The sequence below is a fragment of the Narcine bancroftii genome, chromosome 4, assembly GCF_036971445.1.
Source record: "Narcine bancroftii isolate sNarBan1 chromosome 4, sNarBan1.hap1, whole genome shotgun sequence".
NCBI lineage: Eukaryota > Metazoa > Chordata > Chondrichthyes > Torpediniformes > Narcinidae > Narcine > Narcine bancroftii.
In genome coordinates, this window is record NC_091472.1 from 94,841,414 (window position 1) to 94,862,580 (window position 21,167).

The window sequence follows — 21,167 nt, forward strand, 5'->3', positions numbered from 1 at the left end:
TTGAAGGAGAAAGACCACTTCTTACTTTCTATTTAAGATAAAGAGGGCAGCTTCGTAGTGTCCATGTAAATGGTCACTTTTGATAATGAAAAAAAAATTGATCTTGCATTTGAAATATAACCATTTTTAGATGGTTATCATCATGGAAGAAAATAGCCACTTCACTGTCTCTTTGGAAGAGGACAGATTCATCATGTGGAACACAGATTCCAAAATCTCCATGCAAGAGAGAGAAAAATTTTCATACCAAGAAACAATGCTCTGAAAACAACTCTACAAAAGAAATTTGTTTCATTTTAAAGAGGTCTGATGACTTGATGTTTCAAAATACTTCATTATTGCTTTTAAGCAACAATTTAAAGAAATCTGATGCCTCAGACTTACTCCATAATTGTTTTTGAACAGCAGTAAAGAATTTGAGTTTCAACACAAAAGCTTTCTGAGTCTGAACTTTAAAATCATCTTTTCAGAATCAAACTTGCACTGCAATGGTTTGGGATTTAACACACACACACACACACACACACACACACACACACACATTACGTTGAAGTTTAGAATTAAGTAAGAAGTGTTATGTAATTAATAATAAAAAGTATTATTTTGACGATATCATTGTCTGTAGTTTAGTATGTAACAATCATAATCAGCCATGGTGGGCAGAACCCTAACCACTCAGTTCCTTTTCTGCCAAAATCAGATTCTTAAATGTATATCACACTGGCAAAAGATGATGCCACAGCAATCTTTTTTTTAAACTGTACTTTTTTCGACAGAGGTGCACCAAAGAAAAGGTACAAGGACTGCCTAAAGAAATCTCTTGGTGCCTGCCACATTGACCACCGCCAGTGGGCTGATAACGCCTCAAACCGTGCATCTTGGCGCCTCACAGTTTGGCGGGCAGCAACCTCCTTTGAAGAAGACCGCAGAGCCCACCTCACTGACAAAAGGCAAAGGAGGAAAAACCCAACACCCAACCCCAACCAACAAATTTTCCCTTGCAACCGCTGCAATCGTGTCTGCCTGTCCCGCATCGGACTTGTCAGCCACAAACGAGCCTGCAGCTGACGTGGACTTTTTACCCCCTCCATAAATCTTCGTCCGCGAAGCCAAGCCAAAGAAAAAAAAAAATACCCAGCACCATTTGACTTAGTGCAACATTTTTCTGATGCACTGCTGTTTTATTTGTTATTATTGGGCTATCCAAATTGATTTTCCTGGATAACATGCTCAATAAAGTTTTTCACTGTATCTCTATATACATGCCAATAAAACAATTCATCTTGAATAATGTGCATTATTACAATAATCAGAAAAAGAATAATTTCAATCATTAAAAAATAATTCCTTCAAATTATTCATGAAAAGATAAAATATACTGTCAATCTTACCCCAATCTAAAGATATATTTTTCAATGTTGAAATGAAATTAGAGTTTATTGCCATATCTACTGCATTTCCGATTATCCAAAATGGCCGGGATCGTGCTTATTTTGGATAAATGCTTTTTTTCCCGGAACTAGTCATTTTTAAAAGACAGCCCAGAAGCAACAACAAATCACTTGTAGCCATGTTTAAACAACAACAAACAACAAGTTAGGACTTTTTAAGCATTAAAATCATGTTTAATTCTCATCAAAAAAATGCTGGCCACATAAATCGCCGACACTTCCCCACTCTTGCTGGGTGCCTGAGGGTCCCGCTCCTGTCCAGGAGCTTGAGGTCCTCGCTGCCAGTGCTGGGACCCCAAGGTTCCCACTGCTGACAGGAGCCCGGGATCCATTGTTGCTGCCGCCGGGAGCCCGGGGATCGCTGCTGCTGACGCCAGAGCCCGATGTCCCCGGTCAGTTTATCTCTGAAAATTTTTCAGATAAATGAGGATTTCTGATTTGTTTTGGATATCCTCATTTATCTGAAATTAAAAATTTTTTTTCTGATATCTGAGGATTTCAGAGAATTCAATTTTGGATAATCAGAGTTGTACTGTACATGTACAATGCACAAAAGCACCAAAATGTTTGCTTGCTGTAGCTCAACAGACATGCAAGGTACACCATTTGAAATACCGGAAATACAAAAATATCACAATATGCCAAGAAAGAGATAATAAATATGAAAGGATAAATAACTGTTGCAGTAAAGTACAGGAAAGAAAACATGACACGTATGTAATTTCTGGAGTCTGGAACACTTTCAGCATCCACTGTCGCACATCAGATACTCATGAAAAACAGTTATAAAATAGACAAGTGTTGTGCTTGATTTTGTGATTTTTAACAAGGGCATTTAAGTAAAATGTATAAATTAATTTCTGAATTGCAATCATGAGAGAAACAACAAACTAATAAGCAATGCATCAGAGCAGGTTTATTCAGCTCATCAAGTCTGCACTGACCATCAAGTGCCCATTTACACTAATTTCATGCTGATTCTATTTTATTTTCCACATTTTCTCAATCTCTCCACAATTCTATCATTCATAAGTTCACTGAGGCCAAAATACAATAGCCAACTAACTTAGTAGTCTTCACAAGTTTGGAGATATGGAATGAGTCAAGAAGAAACCCACATGGTGACAGTGAGTGTGTACATACTCCACACAGAAAGAACCAATGGTCAGGACTGAACCTGGTCACTGGAGCTGCGATGCAGCACTGTTCCCAGATACCCACCATGAACTCCAAAATAAAAATGACAAAACATACCTTAGAAACATTAATAAAGATAATTTCAATACTACGGCAGAAATGAAAATCTGCAGAATTTAAACATATCAATGACAGCTTTTCAATACTCCACATCTCTTCATACTGAGAACTTTCTGTGAATGCTAATTTACAACTGTAGCAACACCAACAATTCTCACTTTCACAGATATAAGTAGCAGATGGCAAATTGTTATCATGAAATTAACATTCAACTTTAAAATGATCAACTATCACATAGTTCACCCTTTATAATAGTCTAATTCTGCCTTATTTGCACTCTACTGCTGAAGCCTTTATCCATACCTTTGATACCCGAGATCTAACTTTTCTGATGACCAGCAGGTTGGCTTTCTCTCCTCACCAGGGATCAACTTAAATCCAGATCAATCATGACCATCATTACTCATGACTATTCTCTGGCTTTTGGTCCAGCAAAATTTCAAAATTTTCAGTCTTCAGACTCCTTATCCCCAAACACCTTGAGCTTTCTAAGAGCTCTCAGCTCTCCAACTTTCTGATCTTCATTCTTTTGTAATCATGGTATGACATCAACTATTTCAAGACACAGAATTCCCTACCAAAAACCTTCCCCTTTTTCTTTAAGGAACTCCCTAAAAATCAACTTTGACCAAACTTTTAGCTACCTGCCCTAGTATCTTCTTCTGTGGATTGGTCAAATTCTGTGATAACACCTATCTAAAGGTACAAAATTAAGAGGTACAAAACACTGTTCTACCTCACCAGCAACAATTGAGAGATACATAAACAGATGGGTTAAGTTTAACTCAAAATGTATTAACAATTGTCAATATTAGAATTAACTCAATAAACATAACACCCGAACATAAGCCTTTGTGGCAACTATATACAACAGATATTCATAATGTGTATGTGGGGAAAAATAACCACCCAGACCATTACAGTCCAAGCCCAAAATAAAACTCCCAAAACAAAACCTCAAGTCAGTCATGTCAAGTCAGTGAGTCAAAAAAACAGTCCACAGGATGTGGTCTCCAGGAGTTGATTTCTTAGTTTAGGTCCACACAGGTCTTTTACTTGGATGTGGAGATGACTGTTATGACTGCAGACTTACGACCTTGGCAGGGGAATACAAGTCTTTCCTGAGTTTCTAATGTGGTAACGACCATCTTAAATTTCTTCACAAGGGAATTTTCACACAGTGACCTCCTAATCACTAACACAATGTCTACACCTCTGAAGCCTTTTTTAGGGTTGCCAAGTGACCTTCTGTCACACAAGTCTTCTCCTCCAAAACCCTGTCTTGGGTTGTCAAATGACTTCTGCCACACAAAGTCCTCCTTTTGAAAGGGGAATAGAGAAGCGCGCGCGCGCGCGCACACACACACACACACACACACACACACACACACACACACACACACACACTCTGGGAGTCAGTGTTACAAACTGCTGTCAGAACAGTGCTGGCACCCATGGAGAAAGCAGCTCAGTTTCTTTCTTTTAAATGAAACTGCTGGGTTAGCACACTGACAGACAGTTGCTCACGGCAGTGCTGGCACCTGTAAACGAAGCAATTCAGCCTCCTGCCTGCTGAAGCTGCTGGGTGAGCACCCACACACAGACCGACCATCTGACTAACCGCCATCCGACTATTCAAACTCAGCACGCTGGGCTCTTCAACTACCCCAGCACACGCCTTCAGCTCTGCTGATTGTTGGAGATGGGTTGACAACAGTGGGCGTGCTCTCCACAAGCCCACCAGCTTCTGGACGGGACTCTTGCGGTCCTGACAGCTGTCAATTCTTCCAGCGTGTGGCTCTCATGCTCCAAGCAGCTGCTCATTTTCTCAGCAGACTGCTTTGGTGCTTCCTGCAGCGCATGCTCCTCTCTCTCCCGATGCATATTGAGTCCTATCCCTGGTCCAAAATTAAAGCTGCCCAAGGTCCATAACAACACATTCTCAGAAAGTATCCGAGACCAAAAGCATAAATAAATTTGAGTGTGGGTGAATAAAGAGAATATGTTGAAAGAATTAGATGGGAAAAAAAACTCAAGGCTGTGCAAAGCATGCATATGTGGGAGTATTTGCTATAGCTAGTTTCTGTGCTGTAAATGCCTTAGAATTATAGGCTCCAATTACCGTTTTAAATATGAAAATAATACTGATAAAAAAAATAAAAATATGCATCACTTCAATCAATCCAAAATCACCTATTTTGAAAAGAGAGGGATATGGTGGGTCAAGGAGCATCCATGAGAGAAATGGACAATCAATATTTTGAGTTGGGCCCCTTTTTAAAGACAAAGGAGGGATAACCAGCATAAAAATGAGGGATGGGAGGAGGAATAATGAGGGATCTAGGGGAAACTCAAAATGTTTTTTGTCACATACAATGTGGCCTATTGAAGTCTAGGAAGTTGCAGAAATTTCATGGGCTTTTATAGTTCTTTATCTTCTTGATCACATGTAATATGAACATCTCAAAGTATAATGAGCACACAAGTGTGAAAATTATAAAAGTACAGTAAAACCAGAATTCAAGCAACTGGCAGCCACAAGTAACCCCAAAAAAATTGTGAAAAATAAATACATAAAAAATATGGAATTGAATATGGAAATTTTAAATTACTGGGCCTCACCATTAGATCGCCAATCAAGCAACACACAATCTCAAATCACCGGAAAATTCACTAATTTAGCATTTGCCAATCCTTATAGGTGCCAAATACCAGGGGCTTTACTGTATTAAATTAGAATTCAAAGCACTAAAGACCTCTGCAATTCTTAAATTTATTTTAAAATATGAAACTTCATTAACCTGTTTTTGAGTGGTTGCCTGCAAAAGAAAAGTTTTGAGAAATCACTTGCATTATTTCATCTGAGTAATCAATATTTACACTTATATTAGTTTCAAAATAAAAAAAAAACTTACCTCAACAATAACAGTATTGGTAAAAATTATGTTGTTCTCTATACTGACTCACAACTTTTTTTCCCCACACTATCAATGAGAAAAACTGATCTTGTTTTTACATAAAACAGATCTGCCTGAAGCAATCTTTTAAAGTGCTGTTTAAGTTCCTGTTGTTGCACGTTTACACTGATTCACAGGAAACAGTATATAGGAAAGAATAACTATGGCAGATGACCAGGATCCAGCTGAAGAGAAATCCAATGAAGAGTGAATTAGACTCCCAGCTTTCAAACAGTGTAACCTAAATGTAACAAGTAGCTACCATTAAATTTTATAACTGCATTAAGTCAACATTTCTATTCTGCATCTTCAGAATATTTTACGGCATCTGCTAGAATCTGGGGCAGAATGCAGCAATTTGCTCAAATAATTGTTCATTGCCTCCAACATGCAAGTCCCTAATTTCAAAGTAGAAGGAACCTGTGCATTTGAAGACAAGACAGAATTCTAGATCCACTATTTTTAAGATGACAGGTTTAAACAGTTGTACTTGCTGTAAGAAAATGTTGAGTTAGTACCTGCTAACTAAAACAACCTAGAGCACCTTTCCAGGTCCAAAGCACAGCTGCCTCACCTACGTTCCAGCCTTCCCTCCCCTGCTCCATCTGCATCCTTTTTCTCTCACTTCTTATCTATCTCTACTTGTCAGCCAGTCAAGGTAATACAACACAAAATGCAGGTTCCATACGATTGCCACTATCTTGCAGCTCATAGACACAAATGCTGATGCCACTTTAACATGAAGCTTCTACCTATATCACATTAAAAATCTCAGAAATTTATAGCCTTGTCCTGGATAATTAATGTTATTGCTTCCGAAAAATTTCTTTCTGCAAAACAATTTAGCAGATTACATTGTAACCCAATTTCTATTTCTGCTGCATAATTCCATTAACAGTTGCTGCTGTTTTCATGACTACCACAAAATATTTAAACACTCTTGGATATTTTGTCACTGGATATCAATTCAATTTGTGCTTGTCTATACTGAACCACATTTTAAAACAACTTTTAGATAGTGATCTCTTCTGGAGATTAATGTTACTGGTTGGAGATCTTTTGCACTTATCATAATTGTTAAAATAATTTACTATATAATTTCAATTTTTTTGATTAACCTTTTCGATCCACAGAAGTCAGAACAGAGAAAAATATATGTGGCTTAAAATGTCAATGTGTCTCCTTCCCCCCCCCCCCCATTTTGGCCCAATGTAAATCCAAAGTTTTGTCACACACATCTGAAGTCCATCGTTTGGGTAATGGATGCAAACTCCTGAAGGTGGCAAATGCATCCTCTGGCTAAAGGACTTGGGAAAAACATTAAGAGATACATCTGGTGGAAAAATTCCTCTATCTTTGTTCTTGTTAAACAACACTGTTGGGAATATGCAAGACAAAAGTTTCCAAACAAAACTACACTTTTACTTTTTACAACTATCAAACAGTGAAAAATAACACGCAAAGAGATGTTACAAGAAACAGAAACACATGTAATAAAGATAACTACCACTCAAATATTAATAAAAAAACACAATACAAAAAGAATTCTGAGCTTCCTACTACTAGAAAGTGACAGCAATTAATCCCACTCTCTATACTTTCCATACATCCCAAATATTTTTCATATATATCTAATTCTTTTGAACAGTTTTAGTGAAACTACTTTAACCATCTTTCAGATTACAATAAAGTTTCACATGAAAATCTAATTCTGTCCATATATACAATCAAAACCCTTTAAATTTTTGAAAACATCCATTGCATCTGTTCTGAGAGACAGTACTATGACAAGGTTTGCATTAAAACCAGTTTTCAGGCACCTGCATTTTTACTTTTTAAAATATTTAATTGACTACCCCTTTCTTTCCTGGAATATCCATCTTCAGTAAGTTCAGCAATCTCCACCTTTTAATCTTGTCTATTGTTATTATTTATTGCTCTCTGGTTAATATCCCATCTTGCACCTTTATTCATAATCTCATCCAAACCTTTGCCATCAGCATCCTGAAGCACATCATCCCAAGCACACATTGTGCATGCTTATGACCTACAATGCAGCCTAGTCCCAACCACTTCAATTTTAAAATTCAGGTCCTGAAGGATAAATTCCTCCATGATTCCTCAATTCCTCCTCTGTAATCTCTTCCAACCTTTGAAGGTAAGCACCTCTCTAATTCTGGCTTTGAGTATCACTGTTTTTTGTTTTGGCATCAGTGACTATAACTTCAGCTATCTGGAAATTAATTCATTAATAACTTACAGGACCAGTTTCAGTCTGGAATCCATCTGAATCATCCACCTCTTTACAGCCTTGTCCAAACATAGATAAAAGAGTTCAAGTCCAGGAGTGAGGCATAGCAACATTTGATCCATGTGTGTGAACAAAAGCCCCAGTAAAATCCAAGTCAATTGGTTTTAAGGGATAAGCACGGTTAGCGATAATTAAATGACTGTATAAGACCTCATCCACTCTTGAATTTCAGCATGAAATTCTCCTCAGACTGAACATTATCTGCTCATTTTCTGGAGATGGTCTAGACAAGGTTCCCATGATTCCTGGAATGAAAGGGATATTCATGAGGATCAATTGGGGCTGTACTCATTGGAGTTTAAAAGAATGAGTGGGGATCTCACTGAAACCTATCAAACAGTGAAAGGCCTGGACAGAGTAGACATGGTGAGGATGTTTCCTATGGTGGGGAAGTCTGGAACCAGAGGACAGAGCCTCAGCATTCAAAAAAGTCCCGATGAGGAGGAATTTATTTCTCAGAGGGTGGTGAATGTATGGAATTCATTGCCACCGAGAGTTGTGGGGGCCAAACCATTGGGTATAAGATTCGTAGATAGGATGATTAGGAAGGAAATCAAGGGTTAGAGGGAGGAGAAGGTAGGAGAATGAGGTTGAAAAGGATAGTAAATCAGCCTTGATGGAATGGCATGGTTGACTTTATAGGACAAATGGCTTATTTTGCTCTTATGGTCTTATTTTCATATTTCTGTTTGTGCAAATTTACTGAGCACAAACTGATTACTCCATTTCCTAAAATGCAAGAATGAACTGCCAAAAACACTTCATTGTCAATAAGCTTTATGAAATACCCTAAAAAAGAGACAAAATTTGTTTTTCCATAGATTATTATTGCTTGGATGAGAGAAGCTTCAACTCCACTGAAGAACGAACAACCTGTTTCCATGCTATACAACTCCATTACTTTAAAACATCTGTGATAAAACAACAGCTTGACTGGAACTCCAACTATCACTAAGGTTTCATAGCTGCAATGTAAACCATCATGACGGATTCCAGCAACTTTCTACAAATTCAGTTGGATGTTAGAAAGCTGCCAGCTTTGCCATTGAGGTAAAAGGCAGCAGATACAGATGAATATTAATACAGTAAAATCCCCATTATCCAGCACTTAGGGGGAATCACAGTTGTCGGCTAGGCAAATTTTCCGGTTGACTTGAGATTCACTCTTCCAATGCCTAAAGAATAAACTGTTTAAAAAGACAAAAGATGGTGCAAAATGTAAAGAAATTTGAGAAAAAAAAATCAGTATTGTTTTTAATTATATAAAGTTCTCCTTAATCAGGTAATTCCCATAGCTGACAAAATTTAAATTGGAACCCCAGTTGGTGGCGCTGTAACAGTGCTATCCTAACTGCTATGCTAACTGTGCCACCATCATTATTAACACTCTTCCCCAAAGTTTACTGATAAAGCCTTACTAATATACCCAATATTAATAAAGACTCTTACTAGGCATGGATAGGGAGACACTTCATCCTGGGTGACGCCATTTCATTCCAACTTAACTTTATTGAAACTTTAGTCAAACAGCTGCTGTGGGCTGGGCACGACCAAAGTGCTCCATTGGCTGAATGTTTGCTCCCATCTTCACCAAGTGGTTGTATGTTGGTTAGAAGAATATTTACTTTTACATGAGCACCTTCCTCGTGGTGACAATTCGACTCACCTCCAGGCAAGTGGCATCAGTGAAAAGAGTCAGCGCACATTAAAGAGCTGGGCGTGTCCAACAAAGTTTCAGCACTCCCCCACAGGTTCCATCCACCCAGTCTTATTTATTTGAAATTTCTATTTATTTATTTTCTCAACTTTTTTTTTGCCGGCTATTTGAGTGTCCAGTTGATTGAATCCAGATAATAGGGATTCTATATATCTGCAAACTTCATCTTGATTGGGAAGCACATCACCTCTTAACCAGAGTTCAAATCCTGAGCCTCCTGCCCAACAGCAATGCAAGATCACATTCTCCAAATAGGACAGAAGTAATATAACACACACCTGGGAGGCCATTCAGTCTATTATCTCCATGCTGGGCTTTGGTACAGCAAGAATCTTTTTTAAAAGTGACTCGCGTCATGTGTAAAGAGCAATTAAAGATGGGAAACAAATGCTAATCCTGCAAGAGACGTTCTCTTTTATTTCTTGATCCCTTTAGATATTGAAATCATACTACCATCAGTCCACATTCTCACATCCCAGTCTTATATCCTATCACCAATAGGATAGTCACAACTATCAAAGTTCCAGTCTTCATTCCACACTCTTTGCCATTGAGAAAACATTTGTTGCAGAGCTCCTTCTGGCCAACAACGTGTGGCTAGCAGAAAGTTACACACAATCACCACCAAGTGGAGCAAAGTTTCAACCTGCTTTGTATGCATCATTTCATACCAAATTTGCCAGACCTTAGCCCAAATTATTAAAACACATGCTTATAAAGTTTTGACATTAAGAATGTAATGGAGTAGATAAATATTGGGAGAATTTGGTAAAATTAGCATAGGTTACATACATACACACATTTTAAGAAAGATCTCATTTGAAATACTGAAGAATTCATATTTAGTGGACTTTACAGAAACTATGGAGAATGCACATTTCACAAGTAAGTGCTAATTGAAATGAGATCATAAAATGAATAGACTATTGTTTGGACTGGAGACACTTTGGCTATTTACAAGGCTTCTGACGTTTCTACAAAGTGCTCATAGAAAGGTCACTCCTGAGTTTTGTTTACCTAAGACAACAGCTTGACCAAGAAGGATAACTCCTGTTGTTTGCTGAAGAAAGTGGGGGGTTTTTGCAAGTAAGAGAGTCACATGGGCTTTTTAGCAGTTGGAAGTTGGAGAGAGAGAGAGAGAGAGAGAGAGAGAGAGAGAGAGAGAAAGAAAGGGGGGATGGGAAGGAGAGGTGAAACAAGCTCTCTCAGCTAGTGCGTGTGTCACTGAAAGCAGCTGAACAGTACAAGTCAGGAGAAGCGTGTTGGAAACAGAAAACTCCAGAGTGGCAGATGGCTGTGAGTGCTATGTGTCTGATGTTTCTCTTCAAATAAGTGGAACAGAAAGGAACTCCTCTGTGGTAGCCTGAAAGAAAGAGGTTATCACCTGGAGAACCCTGATGGGGCAAGTTTCATCAGCGAGACATTGAGGTGACTAATGGTGATAGCTGTGGAAATCCTGGAACAACAAATCTCTCTCTGCAAACCCTACGAAAACCTTGCTGAGCGGTAACATTTACCTTTTGAGCACCAAAGCCTGGTGAACTTTATAGATGTTAAATTCTGTGCACAGTATAAAAATTGCCTGCAACCAGTGAACTTGGAAGAATGAGAAGTGAGACTGAACTGTGAACCAACGAACTTTTCTTAAATTTACACACACATCATACACGTGTACTTAGAATTAGAAGGGGGTTAATTTGGGTTAGTTAAGTTAATAGAGATAAGTTCATTTGATTCTGTTTTCATGTTTAAAGATAATTAAAAACAACTTTTGTTTAAGTAACTATTTGTCTTGGTGAATGTCTATTACTGCTGGGTTTTGGGGTCCTTTGGGCTCGTAACAAGAAACATACAAAAGCTTTAAAAATATAAAAATTAAAGCAGACAACAAAACATTTCACTTAAAATGTGCAATAGCATACAATGAATTTGACAAAAGATTTCTTTATCTACTGCTACTGCCCCACATTCCTCCAAGCTGTCCGTCCCTCCATTGAAATCAATGGCAATGTTATTCTGCTGCCACAATTTGATGCAGCTTGTTCAAATGGATTCCCATTGCAAAATGATTAGAAACGATGACAACTTTGGACTATCTTACTCAGATCCACAAGGAGTCCATGACTTAAGAAACTTATCTATGAACTATTCTTGTGGGTCTGTTTGTGTTTACAAAGTACAGAGCGGGTTTTGGTGCCAAACAATAGCAGTTTTGAGATTTTCCTCCAACACCTGGGTTATCGTTAAAAACCATTTAATTCATGTATGTCCAAGTGGGTGGTCAAAAACTGGCTTGCCCCATCACATCCACAGTGCCAAAATAAATGAGAAGTTCCTCCAAATAGATTCTGCAAGTCAGTATGGCTTAATCCCTCCCAGTTGAGGCCCTGCACACATTCCTTTTTATCATCCAGAAAATGTGGTCACACTACCTCTAATCTAAAAGAGGAGATTTGATAGAGGTATTTAAAATTATGAGAGGGATAGACAGAGTAAATGCAGATAGGCTTTTGTCACTGAGGGTAGGTGAGATACAAATCAGAGGACATGGGTTAAGGGTAAAAGGGAACATGAGGGGGAAATTCTTCACACAGAGAGTGGTGGGAGTGTGGAATAAGCTGCCAGCTGAAGTGGTAAATATGGGCTCAATTTTAACATGAAAGAAGAATTTGGATGGGAAAAATATGGAGGGCTATGGACTGGGCGCAGGTCAGTGGGACTAGGCCAAATAAAATGGTTTGGCAGGCCCAAAGAAGCCTGTTTCTGTGCTGTAATTGTTCTACGGTTCTATGGTCTTTCCTCATTATGCATTCTCTACCCCTTCACTTTCTTTCCCTGGCTTACATAAACTCCTAACTTTTCACTATTCAGTTGATAGATCATTGACTCAAAATGTTAAATGTCTAGGTTAGCACTTGAATCACCCAAGCTGAGCATGCCACGGCCAAGTGGTGGAAGACGGGATGAATGCATAAAGATGCCCACTGGTCAACATGAATGTGGTGGACCATATGGCCTGTTTCCAAGCTGTACAATTCTACGACTAATTCTGGTACCAGTGTGAGCAAATTACAATGTCTGAAGAAGCTACTATGTTTAAAATAATGATCATTAAAAAGGAGGGATCAAACAGTAAAAAAAAAGGCAACATCTTTGAAGTTGTGAAAAATCTCAGAAGTGATGCTGTTCATCAGAGCTCTTACCTCCAGTGTACTAACATCTTTTTCCAGTGCTACTCGTGCTCTTTGTAGAGACCCATCCATTAACTTGTGAAGCCTCATTATAAGCTTCCTCAGTCCCATTTGTTTCAGTGCTTTATCAACAAAAGGTCTATAAATAGACATCTGACAATTTCTGTTGAAACTAGAATCAGGTGAATACTCAGAGGCCAGATTTCCCATGGAGGACGTCTCATCTTCAGAGACTAATCTCTCATACTTCTTTGGGAAAATATCCAAAGGCTGAAAGTGAACATGTACCTCTTCTTTGTGCATATGAGAATTGTGCTCTCTTTCATTATCTGACCCAGTGTCTTCATCTTCATGCCCTTTTTGCACTTCATTTTCCAGGGTGCAAGTCTCTAAGTGATTTTTGCCATCATCTCCTTCCTCCTCTGGGTCACTTGCTCCGGAAGGTCGAGGAGATGGAATTTCAAACACTGGCCAGCCAATGTTTGGTAATTTCTCAATGCCCAAAACAGTTCTCATCAAGTTCAATTTCTGGTTCAAGTCCTTAGTTATATTTAACCATAAACAGAGTGCCTGCACTCTGCTCTGAAAGTCTTTTGCAGCATACCTTTCATAGTCCTTCTGAAGTGCCTGCAACGATGGGTAAAGTGCTTCCACAGACTCTAGCAGCTCCATAATACTTTTCACCTGCTCAAATGCTATCCTCTGACACTGGAGGTGTTCCTGACAATCACCATGACAAAAGACGTGCATTCCTGAAGTTCTAATACAGTCAGTTGTCTGTTCAAAAATATCATCCACTCCAGCAGCATCAGCATTACTACCATCTTTACTAGCACCAAGGCTTCCATAATCTACTTTAAAGTTCAATATATCATTAATAATGTCAGGGACTGCCTGGCGTGCTGTGTACAGGTAAACATCTTGGTCACTAATGCTACGACTTGCATGCCAAGCTTGCAGCTCCAGCCAGATAAGTTCATTTGTTCTGTTCCCCCATTCATATGAGGTATTTTCCTGTCCTCTCTGCTCTTTCTCTTTTCGTTTAGAAACTGAGGTAAGCTTAAGTAGTAATCGCAAAGTTTCAAAAAATTTCAAACGGTCAGCTGGACAATCTGTTCTGGAAGTCTGTCGTGTGGGTCGACTAAGGGGCATAGATACAGAAGGATTGGGGTTACTGCAGCTGAGGCAGAGGTAAGGCTTATTAGGAATTGAATTCTTTGCAGAGGATCCAGTAATAGGATCCAGCATAAATGCACATTGCACTGTCTTCTTGTGATCTCTTTCTGTAGTTCGCATATTAGACCGTAGTTTTCTTTCTTGCTTGTCACTGAATACTGCCACATTTTCAATGGTCTTGTCTTTAGATGCCGAATGCTTTGGTAGAGTCACCTTATCTGAAATTTAAATGAAGAAAAGTTACTGAAAAATCTCCTCCAATCCGTATGAAAAGCAGATCAACATCCCTAGAAAGACTCAGACCAATTGCTTCACCTCTTCATTAGAAGATTGTTACATATGCCAGACAGTAATTCAAGCAGTAATGCCCAACAACATTAAACATTATTCAGGTCATGTAAGGTCTTAGCTATCTTTTTTAAAAGAAATTTGTTCTCATAATATACAATTTCAATATATGTCATTTTAATATTATGTTAATGAATTGTTATGATCCAAAGTTGACATATAAACCAATACCCAGTATAAATGATGGAAATAAGTAATAGTTGAAAAGAAATCTACTTCATGATTGAAAAATATCAGTGATGAAGAACATCACTAAATTCTTGGCAGGTAATTGTTGACATCATTAATAAGATGCAACTTTCCCAATTCAACGTTTTCTTCTGAAATGTTTAGTTTCCAAACCAGACTTAGAAATTAGTCTTCATAATCTTCAGGTGCTTCCAATTAAATCATCACAATGGTAAATACTTAAGCCCATCATTACTTCAAAAAAAATCACAGAATGCTCAACAAATTATGCCTCTTATACTCAGGCAGGCTTTTTCTAGATTTTGAAATACAGTATGGTAATAGGCCCTTCTGGCCCACCGGCCAAATACACCCATGTGACCAACTAACCTAGTCATACAAAAAAGTCTGCAGATGCTGGAGTTGAGTCTGCAGTGGAGCAGCTGAGTTAAATGTATAACCATGATGTTTTGATTTTTTTGAAGGGGATGGTTTACTGCATGTCAGCAATTCATTTTAAAGGCTAATGGACTACAGTATACTCATACTGTACAGGATGAGATCCTAGGAGCGACAAACCCAACACCTGGCATACCATCAGTCCCTTTTATAAATTTAAATATACAGCACTGTAAAAGCCTAATTAAAACCCATTTAACCACATATTTTTGAAGAGTGGGAGGAAACTGGAGCACCTGGAGGAAACTGGAGCACCTGGAGGAAACCCATGACTACACAGGGAGAACGTAAAGCTCCTTACAGAGAGAAATGGATTGATGGTGCCATGCCAACCATGCCACCTCACTTCAAAATACGTTAGTGACCTTTTTTTTTGCACTGAATTGAAATTTTCTGGATATACAACACAGAATTCTGGAATAATACAACCTCAGAATATGCAAAGATATTTGAACAAGAAAACTAAACTACTATATTCTGGTTACGGATTCTCTGAACTAATCTACAAGCACCAAAGAACCATAAATATTTTCCCTATTTTAACTTCCTTGGGGACATTAGAAATCATTCCCCTCCCTTCTAGAATTCAGTTCTTTGGGCCAAGTCTGTGATAGAGTCTGGAGCCTGAACTCACTGGTAATAAAGTTATTGGTGAGTAAATGCTGCATGACATCACTATCAACAACATTGAGATGATTGAGAGGAGAAAGTATTTTAAGTACATGTTCAGAGGTTTCATATTTTCAAAAATCAATAAGTCAACAAATCTATAGTCAGTGTAGTGTTTCCATTCCCAAGGCCTTATCACCATCTGCAAAGTACCAATCAGGAATGTAATGGAATAGTCTCCCTTGCCCACATGTACAGTTCCAAAACAATGAAAATTCACAGCTACCTGAAAAATTCACAGCGACCTGAAACATTCACCCACTCCTTCATGAGTTACATTGCTACATGCTGTATCATTGACTAAATCCGATGAACTGAACGTGTTAATGTGTCTTTGATCACACCTACAACTTCTACCATCTAGGAGGACAAAAGCAATAGGTACTAATCATCCTAGCTCAGAAATGTAAAACACTTTGTAGAAATTGCATTCTCAGATCTCTTGGCATCTAACCATCATATTCAAGAAGTAGAAACGGTCAAGGAACAGTGGTCTTGCTGGCCATGCTAACATCCCACGTAAGAATACAAAACTTCAGATTATTCTTCAATGTTTAAGTAGTAACTAACCAAACACAAAATGGATCAAAAGAGCTCTAAATAAACAGATAATGCATTTTCGACATGCCCATTTCTGTGGGTCGGGATTTTTCAAATGTAGTATTCTCAGTTGGAAAGTCTTATTTTATTGAGCTCTAGCAGCCAAAGGATTGTACATACATTATCAATGATTTATAGAATTTAATTCCCGTTGCTTCAGCAATTTTGGGGTGAATTACCAGAATGTTGAATGATGTGAAATAATTCTCTCTTGCGTCAGTTAATGTAGAGACCTCTGCATCCCCGAAGGCCACTGAGCATTGTTATAATTTTCAGGCTTAAACTGTCATGGAACACAGCTATAAATTTAAGACTAACTTCATAAATGTTAGTGCTCTCGGGTGGTCAAAACTGCACAAAAATCAACAGTCAATGATTCACTTTCTCCAATAGGATGCACAGCTTCAAACCTTCTCCGCCCCAATTAGTGGCAGACCAATCAATTCGCAGAGCAAGAGCTACACCCAGGTTGGGGAGAAGAGTTTAAAAAGAGCTTTGTGTGTCACGTTAGGGACAGTGAACGAGAGGAGAAGCGTTTAAAAAGCTGCAAGAGAAGTAGATGCTTTTTAAAATTTCTCCATTGGTTAATTAGCTATAGCCAATAAAAGGAAGATAATGTCAAGCGGAGTAACCATTTTGTAAGAGGCCCAGTGTAAGAGGCTCTGGTAAGCAGAGGTTGAGGTGGAGGTGTAAGTGCTGAAGCAACGTTAGGAAGTTTTTCTAACTCTTTGCTCTTTAATAGACAGTGGGAATGGCAGCCAAGGCAGAGACATGCTCCTATTACAGAATGTGGATAGTCAGGGAAGTCAAAGGTATACCTGACGACTTCATCTGCAAGAAGTACATCCAACTGCAACTCTTTAAAAATCATGTTAGGGAATTGGCACTGGAATTGGATAAACACCAGATCATTCTGGAGGCTGAGGGAGTGATAGACAGGAACAATAGGGATGCAATCACACCTGGGAGGCAGGATGAAGGTAGCTGGGTGACAGTCAGGAGAGGGAAAGGAAATAGGCAGGCAGTACAGAATATGCCTGTGGCTATTTCCCTCAGCAACAGGTACACCCCTTTGGAGAAAAAGATGAAGTAAAAACACAATGCTAGAGAATCTCCAGCAGGTCAAAACGTGTACTCTATATAGCAAAGATAAAGCTAACATTTTGGGCTTGAGTCCTTCATCATGGAATAAACAAAATGAAGGCAGGTGCCCAATCAAAACGGTAGAAGGAGGAAAAGGAAGGGGAAGGAGCACAGTCCCACAGGCAGGAGGTAATAGGTGTAAGTGAGGGAGAAGACATAAGCAATCAGGGAGAGGGAGATGGCTCTGTCAATGGAGAGGGAAGGAGATGGAGAGCTGGAGGAAAGACAGAGAGGTGGGAGCAGAGACCGGAGAAGTTGATATTAATGCCATCCAGTTGGAGAGTACCCAGACGGAATATTAGGTGCTGCTCCTCCAATTTATGGATGGCTTTAGTTTAACAGTTCATGAGTCTTTGGACAGACATGCCAGCGCGGGAGTGGGGCACAAAATTGAAATGATTGGTCACTTGAAGTTCGCTTTCATTTATGCAGATAGAGCAAAGGTGCTCAGCGAAGCAATCTCCCAGTCTGTGTCCCATCTCCCCAATGTAGAGAAGGCCACATTATGAGCACCGGATTCGTAGATAACTCCCATAAATTTCTAAGTCTTGTTGCTTCAACTTGAAAGGACATTTAGGGCCCAGATTGGTAGTGAGAGAGGAGGTATGGGTCCAAGCGTAGCACTTTCTGTAACTGAAGGGGAAGGTGCCAAAGTGGCTTGTCAGAAGGGCCATCTTATGGTAATCATGGGGGATTTTAATATGAAAGCTTAGGAAAATCAGAATGGGACTGGATCTCCAGGGAGAGAACTTGTAGAAATTTTGGAGCAGCTTGTTGATCAGCCCACTAGGGGATCAAGTGCACTGGATTGGGTGTTGTGTAATGGTAAACAAACCATTAGCGGGCATTGATTACAATATGATTGCATTCAATTTGAGATTTAACAAGGAGAAACTAAAGTCGGGTGTGTCGGTATTTTGGTGGAGAGTAGGGAATACAATATACTTGCAGAAAGCAGCTAAAAACAGGAGGGAAAATATGAAGTACAAAAGTGGGCTAGCAAATAATATCAAAGAGGATACAAAAAACTTCTTCAAATATATAAAGGGTAAAAGAGAGATGAGAGTAGATACAGGGACACTAGAAAATGACACTGGAGAAATAATAATGAGAGACAAGGAATGACAGAGGAGATAAATTAGTATTTTGCATCAATCTTCACTGTAGAAGACTTTAGACGTGTGCCCAAAGTCAAAAGGTATCAGGGAAGGTAAGTGAGTGAAGTTATTATATCAATGGAAAAGGTGATCACAAAGCTGAATGGTCAAAGGATGGATATCTTCTGGACCAGATTTCACCCTTGGGTTCTGAAATAAGTAACGGTAGAGACTGTGGAGACATTGGTAATAATCTTTCAGGAATCAATAAATTCTGGTATGGTCCTATAGGACTGGAAAATCACAATTGTCAACCCATTATTCAAGAAGGGAGGAACATTTAATCATTTGATTTATCTATTTATTTATGTATTTATTGCAATCAATTATAGTTAATTATATTTTTTTAATTATATTTTATATTTTCATGGAGTACTGTAAGCAGTTTTGGGCTTCTCATTTAAGAAAGGTTGTACTGACGTCAGAGAGGGTTCAGAGGATGTTCACAAGGATGATTCAGGGAATGAAAGGGTTTGACAGCTCTTAGTCTTCACTCATTAAAATTTAGGAGAATGAGGAGGCATCTCATTGAAACATTTTGAATATTGAAAGGCGGAGACAAAGTAGATATAGAAAGGCTGTTTGACATGGTGCAAGAGTCTAGGACAAGAGGGCACAACCCAGGATTGAAGGGGGGTCCACTTAGAAAAGAGATGGAGAGGAATTTCTTCAGCCAGCGAGTGGTAGATCTGTGGAATTTGTTGCCACAGGAGGTTGTTGAGGCCAGGTTATTGGGTGTATTTATTGATAAGTTCTTGATTACCCAAGCCTTCAAAGGTTATGAGGAGAAGGTCGGGCAATGGGTCTGTGAATGGGAAAATGGATTAGCTCATGGTGAGGTAGACTCAATAGGCCGAATATAGAGAAACACGATAGGCTGCAGACTCTGTGATTGTAGTAAAAACACCAAAATGCTGTAGGAACTCAGCTGGTCTTTTCAGCACCTGAAAGAGATAGATACATTGCCAACTTCTTCCTTAAAGAAGGCCCTGAGCCCTTCAAGGAAAATTCAGAAAAGGCAGAAGCAGGATATATCAGAAAGTCTCAGAATTCAAACAATAGGGGAGGAAACCAGATCAACAAAAGGTATTAATTGGATGTGTTAAGGGACTAGGTAGTGTGACAGATTATGTTGTGTTTGGATTGTATATAGATATGTTTCTGGGAGATAAATTGGGGCAGGGTTTTTTTGTGTAGGTCACAGTTTAAAACATCTTATTTGAAATACTGGAGCTCTGCTCATGTTGCAAAGGCTTTGGAGAATGCCCAAGAGACTTCACTAATGGATTGTTGTTTACAAAAAGGCAACAGATGAAAGAACGTCGGAGCCACAGACTGTCTGGAGTGGAACATTGTTCTGAGAGGGTCATGTGGTTTTGCATGCAGAGAGCGAGAAAAAAAGGTTTTCTCTCAGAGAGAGAGAGGGAATTGAATTCTGCAGTTTTACAGTCAGCAGCAGCAGCTGGGACTGAATCAGGACAAGCTGGAAAGCTTGTGGAAAACCCCATTTGGAAGATGGGTTGTGAATACTTAGTTCAGCCTGGTCAAAGCCCTTGTAGTTCATGCAAGAGGAGAGGTCTGGCTGTCTAATGTTTCACTTGAAATAAGAGAAACAAAAAGGAACTCTGTGGTGACCTGAAAGAAAGAGGTTATCATCTGGAGAATCCTGAGGGGGCAAGTTTCTTCGACAAAACACTGAAGTGGCTGATTAAAAAGGAATCAACAAATCTCTCTCTGAAAACCAACAAGAACCTTCCTGAGTGGTAACCATTTACCTTTCAAGCACCAAAGCCTGGTGAACTTTATAAATGTTAAATCTGAGCACAGTAAACTTGGAGTGAACTTGGAGAAATGAGAAGTGAGATTGGACTGTGAATCAAATAACTTTTCTGAACTTACACATGCACTTAGAATTAGAAGGGGGTTAAGTTAGGTTAGTTAAGACAATAGTGTTAAGTTAAAGTGTGATTCTGTTTTTCATGTTTAAAGATAATTAAAAGCAACTTTTGTTTAGTAACTATTTGTCTTGGTGAATATCTATTGTTGCTGGGTTTTGGGGTCCTCTGGGTTCGTAACAGTAGAATTTATCATGTCTGTACAAAAGGAGGCAGGTAATGGAGAGACCACAGAGGAAGCAAGGGTGTGGGTGGAGGGGAATGAAAGCCAGAGAAGTCACTATTAATGCCATCTGGTTGAAGGATACAGAGTGGGATGATGAGGTGTTTGTTGCCAATTTACAGGTGGTCTCAGACTGGCAGTACATGAGACCATGGACAGACATGATGGCACAGGAATGGGATGGAGAATTGAAATGGGTGGCTGCTGGGAGGTCTACGCTACTGTGACAGACAGAGCCAAGGTGCTCAACAAAGCGATCTTCCAGTCTCTCTGATGTAGAGTTCGCAGCAGATGACCCCTGCAGATTCACAGTGTGGGCGGAGGTGGAGCATCACCTGCGGTCACAGGAGTATCTCAAGGGGATGATTGGAAGGCAGCAAGGAGTGGACAAGAGAGTCATGGAGGGAGTGGTCTCTGTGGAAGGTAGAGAGGGGAGAAGAGGGGA

The 21,167-nt window shown here is 39.2% G+C and overlaps 1 protein-coding gene across 3 annotated transcripts in view; it reads right to left on the minus strand.

Moving 5' to 3' along the window:
* The window catches only part of map3k4 (mitogen-activated protein kinase kinase kinase 4), a 253,090-nt gene that overhangs the window by 85,921 nt on the left and 146,002 nt on the right, over window positions 1-21,167 (minus strand). For 2 of the 3 annotated variants that reach the window (XM_069932038.1, XM_069932039.1), the window contains exon 1: window positions 12,897-14,274. The exons of the other annotated variant lie outside the window; for it this stretch is intronic. In XM_069932038.1, the coding sequence (XP_069788139.1) occupies window positions 12,897-14,180 (1,284 nt within the window). In that variant the 5' untranslated portion in view covers window positions 14,181-14,274. Of the gene's footprint in view, window positions 1-12,896; window positions 14,275-21,167 lie in introns of those variants that run through there. 3 annotated transcript variants of the gene reach the window in all.